General features: G+C 32.3%; 1 protein-coding gene across 1 annotated transcript; it reads right to left on the bottom strand.

The window, feature by feature from the left end:
• Window positions 1-758: 758 nt before the first annotated feature.
• Window positions 759-9,803, bottom strand: LOC128553970 (prion-like-(Q/N-rich) domain-bearing protein 25; the record flags this gene model as incomplete). Its single annotated transcript, XM_053535165.1, has 8 exons — window positions 759-896; window positions 1,198-1,335; window positions 1,498-1,635; window positions 1,875-2,012; window positions 2,666-2,803; window positions 3,044-3,181; window positions 3,434-3,571; window positions 9,666-9,803. Coding segments are annotated over 8 exons (1,104 nt in total), but the record flags the coding sequence as incomplete, so codon positions are not given.
• Between the last annotated feature and the right edge of the window lie 452 nt (window positions 9,804-10,255).

The following is a 10,255-nucleotide window of genomic DNA, read 5'->3' as shown; positions in this document are numbered from 1 at the left end:
TAGTTTACGGGGCTTTTTTAAAAATTTTCAAAACCCCCTACACGCCCGTAATTTTTGGTTTCCCGTTTTTTCTTCCCCTATTTGGGGTTTTTACCCGGGAAAACCCCTACACCCCGTATTTTAAAATCTGTTTTCGCTGGATGGTACTGATAAATTTTTTCAAATTTGAAATATTTTAAAATTTTCTGTTGCCTCCCTTTTTATTTAAATACTGGGGAAATTTTTAATGTTCTTTTTTAACCAGTTTCCCTTTTTAATTTTTCAATTTTTTGGAGGGGCGCTTAACTGAACACCCAAAAAATTTCGGGGATACGGGCAGAACCCCTACCTTATTGCCAGTTCATTTTAAAGTTGGGAGCATAAGCCCGTTACCATTTGCAAACAGATTCAACACACTCGCTGTTTTCTATATTACAGATGTCTCCGCTGGTTCCTCCTCCAGGGCATGCAGAATCAATTGTAACTAAATAAGAAACGTCATATTTGTTTTAATAAATAATTGTGTATCATTTTTCAATAGGTTAATCATCTGACGTTTTATCCAATTTAATAGTTTGAAACATGATTAATCCTCCCTTTCAAAAAACTACTGGAATGTTCAATTTTCTTTCAAACAGTTATCCTTCTTTAATTTCTTCATTTTTTCTCGAATTGCATATGACGCAGTATTTTTCAAATTAATTTTTCTAGGATTTTTTAAAATTTATTATCTGATCTCTTGCTGAGATAAGCTTTATTAAACAACAAAGAGAACAAACCTTCGATACACAGCTTCTTTTCCGCGTTGGCAGCATAGCCAGTTACACATTTGCAAACAGAATCAATACATTCGCTGTTTCCTATATTACAGATGTCGCCGCTTGACCCTCCTCCAGGGCATGCAGAATCAATGTTAACTAAATACGAATCATCAATTTTGATTTTATCAACAATTGTGTATCATTCTTAGTACGTATTTGTACTGATATTTTATCAAAATTTGAAATATTGAAATTTGCCCTTGCCTCCCTGTTAGAAAATACTTGAATTTTCAGTTTTCTTTCAAACAGTTTCTGTTTTCTAATTTCTTCATTTTATGAAAGGCGCAAATAGTGCCATATTTTCAATATTTATATGCCTTGATATTTTTTTATTTAATGTTCTGCTTAGGTAAGCTTAACTGAACACAAAAATTGCGGAGATACAGAGAGAACGTACCTTCATTGCAAAGCTTCTTTTCCCCGTTGGCAGCATAGCCAGTTACACATTTGCAAACAGATTCAACACACTCGCTGTTTTCTATATTACAGATGTCTCCGCTGGTTCCTCCTCCAGGGCATGCAGAATCAATTGTAACTAAATAAGAAACGTCATATTTGTTTCTAAAAATAATAGTGTATTGTTTTTAAATAGGTTAATGATTCAACAATTATATGCATTCATATTTCTTATTTATTTTCCTTTGCTGTGGACAGCTTAACTCAACAACAAAAATGCTCAAATACAGAGAGAACGTACCTTCATTGCACAGCTTCTTTTCCGCGTTGGCAGCATAGCCAGTTACACATTTGCAAACAGAATCAATACACTCGCTGTTTTCTATATTACAGATGTCGCCGCTTGATCCCCCTCCAGGGCAAGCAGAATCAATGTTAACTAAATAAGAATCGTCAAATTTGATTTTATCAACAATTGTGTATCATTTTTAGTACGTACATGTACTGATATTTTATCGAAATTGCAATATTGAAATTTGATGTAGCCTCCCTGTTAGAAACTACTAGAATTTTTAGTTTTCTTTCAAACAGTTTCCATTTTCGTATTTCTTCTAAGTTTTTTGTTTGCTGTAAAAGCTTAACTGAACAACAAAAATACCCGTAAACGAGAGAACGTACCTTCATTGCACAGCTTCCTTTCCGCGTTGGCAGCAAAACCCGTTACACATTTGCAAACAGAATCAACACACTCGCTGTTTTCTATATTACAGATGTCGCCGCTTGAGCCTCCTCCAGGGCATGCAGAATCAATGTTAACTAAATAAGAATCGTCAAATTTGATTTTATTAACAATTGTGTATCATTTTTAGTAGGTACTTGTACTGATATTTTATCGAAATTGCAATATTAAAATTTGATTTAGCCTCCCTGTTAGAAACTACTAGAATTTTTAGTTTTCTTTCAAACATTTTCCATTTTCGTATTTCTTCTTAGTTGTTTTTTTTTTGCTGTATACTGAACAACGAATATACCGGTAAATTAATTCATTGTATGAAAGACGCAAATAGTGCCATATTTTCAATATTTATATGCCTTGATATTTTTTATATAATGTTCTGCTGAGGTAAGCTTAACTGAACACAAAAATTGCGGAGATACAGAGAAAGCGTACCTTCATTGCAAAGCTTCTTTTCCGCGTTGGCAGCATAGCCCGTTAAACATTTGCAAACAGATTCAACACACTCGCTGTTTTCTATATTACAGATGTCTCCGCTGGTTCCTCCTCCAGGGCATGCAGAATCAATTGTAACTAAATAAGAAACGCCATATTTGTTTCTTTAAACAATTGTATATCGTTTTTTAATAGGGTAATGATTCAACAATTATATGCCTTCATATTTTATTTATTTTTCTTTGCTGTGGACAACTTAACTGAACAACAAAAATGCTCAAATACAGAGAAAACGTACCTTCATTGCACAGCTTCTTTTCCGCGTTGGCAGCATAGCCAGTTACACATTTGCAAACAGAATCAATACACTCGCTGTTTTCCATATTACAGATGTCGCCGCTTGATCCTCCTCCAGGGCATGCAGAATCAATGTTAACTAAATAAGAATCGTCATATTTGATTTTATCAACAATTGTGTATCATTTGTAGTACGTACTTGTACTGATATTTTATCGAAATTGCAATATTCAAATTTGATTTAGACTCCCTGTTAGAAACTACTAGAATTTTTAGTTTTCTTTCAAACAGTTTCCCTTTCCGTATTCCTCCTTATTTATTTATTTTGCGGTGGAAGCTTAACTGAACAACAAAAATACCCGTAAACGAGAGAACGTACCTTCATTGCACAGTTTCTTTTCCGCGTTGGCAGCAAAACCGGTTACACATTTGCAAACAGAATCAACACACTCGCTGTTTTCTATATTACAGATGTCGCCGCTGCTTCCTCCTCCAGGGCATGCAGAATCAATTGTAACTAAATAAAAAACGTCATATTTGTTTCTTTAAACAATCGTATATGATTTTTCAATAGGTTGATGATCTGACATTTTACCCAATTTAATATTTTGAAACATGATTAATCCCCCCTTTCAAAAAACTACTGGAATGTTAAATTTTCTTTCAAACAGTTATCCTTCTTTATTTTCTTCATTTTTTTCGAATAAAAAAACTTTAATATCTCATCTCTTCCTGTGGTAAGCTTTGATATACAACAAAGAGAACAAACCTTCAATACACAGCTTCTTTTCCGCGTTGGCAGCATAGCCAATTACACATTTGCAAACAGAATCAATACACTCGCTGTTTCCTATATTACATATGTCGCCGCTTGACCCTCCTCCAGGGCATGCAGAATCAATGTTAACTAAATAAGAATCGTCAAATATGATTTTATCAACAATTGTGTATCATTTTTAGTACGTACTTGTACTGATATTTTATCAAAATCTGAAATATTGAAATATGCTCTTGCCTCCCCGTTAGAAACTACTGGAATTTTTAGTTTTCTTTCAATCAGTTTCTGTTTTCTAATTAATTCCTTTAATGAAAGACGCAAATTGTGCCATATTTTCAATATTTATATGCCTTGATATTTTTTATTTAATGTTCTGCTGAGGCACAGTGGAGCTTCCAATAAATTTCCGCGCTTTCGAGAAACAAGCCGTTATCCGTTGGTTAATCGTTCGTTAAAAAAAACGAGAATCGTGTATCGAGCTGCGCATGCGCATCGGTAAACAAGAATCGTGAAACGAGAGTTTATTGCGCCTGCGCAAGGGGAAAATGGTAAACGTGAAAAATCATATCGCTTCATTCATTAATGAAATATTTAAATTAAGAAATCCACAAATTTATAAATTATCGTATAAATATAAGTTGAAGTTTAAATTTGAGATACACTTTGGGCTACATGTTTATTTTGCAAACAATTTAAGGGAAGCAGATTGCAGTTAAATGATCTACTTTACACAAATATTTAAAACATGTTTTTCTTTGCCTTTCGCGTAAAATGTTTAGTCATAAATATTTTGTGACAGACGAGTTGAATTCACGGTATTTTATTCATTTTAAAACTCATCTTTCTACATGATGACGCCTACAATTTAATCGGTATGACTGAATAGCGAAATCAAATTTGATGTCGTGAAATCAACTCAAATAAGCGAAATCAAATCATAGCATTTAAAGTAATGAATATTTTTTAAATACTTTGAAGCTTTTATTAAGAATATAATTCTACGTGTATATGCCAAATCTCAAGAAAATTTATTTATATTTAATATGGTTTTGAAAAGAAAAACGAATAGGTTGATTTCGCCCGATTCTATATGCGTGGAAAACTCAAGTGGCAGGCAAAATCAAGTCATAAAATTTAAAGTAATGAATATGTTTTTAAAATCCTTTGAAGCTTTGATTAAGAATATAATTCTACGTGTGTATGCCAAATTTCAAGAAAAAAATATTTATATTTAGTATAGTTTTGAATAAAAAAAACGGATATGGGTGTTGATTTCGCCCGATTCTATATGCGCAGAAATCTCATGTGACAGGCAAAATCAAATCGTAAGATTTAAATTATAAAGTTACTGTAATGAATATTTTTCAAAATCCTTCTGAGCTATTATTTAGAATATACTTCTACGTTTGTATGCAAATTTTCAAGATCTATTTTATATTTAGTATTGTTTTGAAAAGAAAAACTTATACGGGTGTTCCGATTCTGCGCGGAAGTCACAAGCAAAATCAAATTGTAAAATTAAAAGTTGGACACTATATTTAAAATCCTTTTGAGCCGTTATTTAAAATAAAATTCCACGTTTATAGGTCAATATTCAAGTCAGAATATTTATATTTATTATGGAATTGAATAGAAAATCGTATACGGTTTTTTTATTTCGTTAGATTCTATTCGCGTAAATACATAAGTGACAAGCGAAATCAAATCATAAAATTATAAGTACATAGCATTAAAGTGGACATATGCGCATTTTTCAAGTAAAAATCGAGCTGAAATAGATGTGTGTATAAATAGGTTGGAATTGTAGCTTTTAACCCAGTACACCAATTACCACTACGAAATGATAACTTTCCAAATATGACTTTTCTTATTTTGACTGGGGCAATCTTTATAAGAAAATTCAAACTGCTCGGGAGAATTGCTACCCTTCGCTTTCAGAAATCTCTACTAGGTAAGAGAGATCACTGTGTAGAAGATTGCAGAAAAGAACTTTTATTTTATTAGTTTGTTTTCTTTCTTTCTAAAGCATCAACTTCAAATATGTATGCGGCATTGCCGTTGATTTAACACATTTAAATGCACAGCAACCGAAAATTGCTTCTAGAAACTATTCACCAAAATCACACTAAGATGCGCATAATGCCACTTGAATTAAATTTCTTTTGGGGTATTATTAAGAATGTAACTCTACGTGTGTATGCCGATTCTCATGAAACAATATTAGTATTTAGTATGTTTTTTTAAAAATAAAACTTTAGCCATATCCGTAATGATTTCGCTATATTCTGTATTTGTGCGTAAGAAACTAAAATGATAAGCAAATTCATCAAATAAAACTATATTACTGGAATATATTTGAAAAGTCGTTTGATGTATTATTCCGATATTAATTCTAAGTTTAAAAACAATTTTCATAAAAATCCGGTAATACATACTATCCATTAAGAAAAATGTGAAAAGGGTACATTTCTGTCATACCCCAATTTAATGGAAAATGCCACTGCCCCCGACGCCCAACAACACCGACCCACAAAATTCCCTCCCTAACCCCAGATCCACAAATTTAGTTCTTTTCGTTATACTGAGATATTTCGAATAATTTTGAAATCACTGTTCGGCAATCATCCTGAAGAATGATCTTTTATAACTTTGTTGATATTCTCTTAATTAAATCTTTTTCTTACAAATAAATAAGGCCCGGAAGAGGATTTTTATAGCAACAAATTAGGCCTTCAGTTTCTATGAAACAACTATATTGTGTACAGTTGGAATAAAGGGGACAGACAGGCACGAAAACACAAATATAAAGAAATAACGAATAAAAAGTATTTGTAGCACACTAAAGAAAAAGACGTAAAGAACGGAAAAAATATGTATACAAAAAACTAATCACTTCTACGTAACAGATCGTGCGCCAAAGCAATAAATTACACTGGTTGACACGTGACCAATATCCGGTCAAACAGAACTTCAAAGTCCAGAGCGCTATGCGCGGTGTTTGTGATGTATGATAATCAGAATCGAGGGTCCCCTGATTAGCGGACAACACGCTCTAGAAGTTTGACTTTATGTTCCTAACAAATATCGATGTTGATAAGAAAGTACATTGTATTTATAAATGTAATGTGCCTTTCATTTCTTTAGATGAAATACTTATTTTGTTTTGTTTTTTGATAACATCATTTGACTTCAAAGTTTTGAATATCCTTAGATCTATCTATGAACAGAATTGGAAACAATCCGAATTTAAGATACCCATTTTTTTCTTTCTGCGGAAAGGTCTTTTTCAATTTGACCAGGGAAGAAAAGATACCTGTTTGCATCTTTATCATATTTATATCATTTTTTTATAAAATGAATAATCATCACAAACCATCCCATATATTTTACAAAATTATGACAAATTAGCAAAATATAAGATTATTTTTCATAACTTAACCACAGAGATCGAAGTTTTAAAAGTTTCATGCAAAGTAATAAGGCGGCAGAAAGAAAAAAAGACGAGCAGTTGTTTAGCACTTGCTTTGGGGTAATAGATTGACATATAACGTGCAAGCGGTTACTTTTGAAATAATGCATTGACGCTCACGAAAATATGTAAAATGCATCTGATAAACAGCCCTATGCATATAATCAAAACTTCTGAAGCGGAAAGAAACACTTATATACTATACCATCCGTTCGAAAAGGGAGAATATAGCATTTACTATAACTCAGTTTTTCTATAAATAGTAGTTAAGAAATGAAATTTCAATATTTAATTAAAATATAGCAATATAATGAAAATCTATGCTAGATTCTGTTTGAATAAAATTGTACTCAATCTACTTACAAGTTATTCATGAAAATGTTAAGAGAGGTTATAAAATGTTTAACATCTACTGTTGTTCAGGCTAGAGCTGAATTAATACTTAAATATACCAAGTATTTGGCATCAAAATACATATAAAATGATAGCATTAATTTAATAACAAATTATACGATTTGTATTTTCAGTTTTCAAAATAATTGAGTAAGCATATATAAATCGAGATTCCGTTATGCTAATTCAGTTTCAATATGTGTACGAGACCGTCTAACCAGCGGACTTGGAATCTGTACAAAGTTAAATCTCCGTTATCAGGTTTGATAAGGCTACAACCATGTTGGCTGTGTTCTTATGTAACGGTAATATATTAAATTTTCGCCAGAGAATAAACGGATGTGCTTATTCTTTATTATTGATCTACCTTTGGCACGCCAACTTATCTTAATAGGAAGAGCACATATCTACGAGTCGCAGGGTCGTGAGTTAGATCCTTTAATTGCGCGAGACGTATGTTCTCCGTGACGATTTGACATTGTGTCTGAAATCTTTCGCACTCCACCTCTGATTCATGTGGGAGAGATGTCAGTTAATTACTTGTGGCGAACAGGAACAGAGGAGAACAGAACATAATTTTATTGAAGACTTGTACATGGTACATCGCCATGCATAATAAACAACATATTATGATAATACAATGTCACGTTAACATGATCCTTTAAACATATAATAATACTTATTCAACGAATAGTAATGTTTAATGATGGAGGATGAACAGTTATAATATAACATTCATAATATATTTTGATAATTATAACAAGTAGGCTTAAATGTTCTGTTCTGTTCTATATTAATATAATATATGTCCGATTTTATATTACCTTGTAAAAACAAGTTATTTCGTCAGTTATAGTTAAACAGAAAGTGATTACAGTGTCTTTAATTGAAGGAACGTATTCTTAGAGAGGGGCCTAATGGTAATCAAAACTGTATAACATATCTTTGCATTAAGGTAGTTCTGCATGTTTGATAAACCGGAAGTGATGGCGTAACGTCATTTATCCGGAAAACGTAGAATAATGCCTGGATTCGGCGTACGGAAACGAAAGTCAGTTTATGAGTTAAGGGCAACCCGTGAGTAAATGTATTAAAATGGCACTGTTACTATCTTTCTTAAGTTAAAATATGATATTAAAACATCTTACTCGTTAAATAATTCAAAATAATGTCTTAAAATTAGCTTGAAATAGGCGGTTCACATTAATCATAGCCAAATATCTCAAAAATAAGCACATGGACCTATATATTTTGTTTCACCATATTATAGGCCATATGTTTATTTACGACTGTGAGAGGTTTCATTAAAATCTACATTGTAGAAAAAATTCTATTCGCGAAAATGTTATGAAAATTGCGTTTTTCCCATAGGCTTCCATTATGAAAAATTGCGTGAGATCGAAATATTTCAAATCAGTCTAGCAAAAAATCAAGAACATGACCCTATCTTTTTTATTTGCTGAAATTTCTTAGTATATTCGGAAGTTTTGAAAAATCAGAGTTTATTCAAATTCTACATTGTAGAAAAAATTTCGATCCTAACGTGCAGAACTACCTTAAATAGTGTTACATTTCGAAGATTGATTCTGGCGCTATTAAAATATCAAATTTTACTACTTATTTCATCAGTTTTAAGTAAAGTTAAGTATTGTGCGTATGAAATATATATGCCAATAAAATTTATAGTCAACTTACCTAGAAATATAAAAAAAAGGTTATTTTTCGTTATTAGAGAAGTTATTTCCCGTATTTAAGTATGTACATACATTACTATTAGAGTGCTGAAATAGTTCAAATAGGAGGATAATGAATATATTTTAAAAACCTTATTTTCGCACTCTTTAAGTCATTTTTCTTATTTGAATTTGACGCAATTAAATTAATATACTGGTTATGTGTTTATACTTGTGAAAGATCATTTACAGGATTATTATATAAACGAAATGATATAACTTATTTCCGTAATAATTTCTCATTTTTTGCACTTTCGGGGAATTAATTTTCAAAAAGGTACATCCGTATTAATTATAAAGTGACCACTTTGTTGCCATCTACCTTTTTTAATCATTTTAAAGCAATAGTTCACTTCAAATGCAAGGAAATAAAAGATGGCATGGGTAATTGCTGTTTTCGGTAATTCATCCGCTCATCAGTAACGCCCACTAAGCTTTTGATTGGCTGAACGGTTCTCGGTTCGCGTGTCACGTTTAGGTATTATTTGATTGGTCAATCACAAAATTAACCGTTCGTGAACCGTTAGTGTCACCGCCGTGTATAAACGAGAATGCACGGAAATTTATCGCAAGCGCCACTGTAAGCTTAACTGAACACAAAAATTGCTCAAATACAAAGAGAACGTACCTTCATTGCACAGCTTCTTTTCCGCGTTGGCAGCATAGCCCGTTACACATTTGCAAACAGATTCAACACACTCGCTGTTTTCTATATTACAGATGTCGCCGTTGGTTCCTCCTCCAGGGCATGCAGAATCAATTGTAACTGAATAAAAAACGTCATATTTGTTTCTATAAACAATTGTGTATCATTTCTCAATAGGTTAATCTTCTGACATATTATCCAATCTAATATTTTGAAACATGATTAATCCTTCCTTTCAAAAAACTATTGGAATGTTCAATTTTCTTTCAAATAGTTATCCTTCTTTAGTTTCTTCTTTTTTTCTCAAACTGCATATATTGCAGTATTTTTCAAATAAATTTGCCTGGGTAGTCTTTAAACTTTAATCTTTGGTCTCTTGCTGAGGTTAGCTTTATTAAACAACAAAAAGCTGGGGTACAAAGAGAACAAACCTTCAATACACAGCTTCTTTTCCGCGTTGGCAGCATAGCCCGTTACACATTTGCAAACAGATTGGACACACGCGCTGTTTGCTATATTACAGATGTCCGCTGGTTCCTCCTCCAGGGCATGCAGAATCAATGTTAACGAAA

The sequence above is a fragment of the Mercenaria mercenaria genome, unplaced genomic scaffold, assembly GCF_021730395.1.
Source record: "Mercenaria mercenaria strain notata unplaced genomic scaffold, MADL_Memer_1 contig_4555, whole genome shotgun sequence".
In the NCBI taxonomy this organism is placed as follows: Eukaryota; Metazoa; Mollusca; class Bivalvia; order Venerida; family Veneridae; genus Mercenaria; species Mercenaria mercenaria.
The sequence above is the reverse complement of the archived record's forward strand: the minus strand, read 5'-3'. Positions and strand labels throughout refer to the sequence as shown.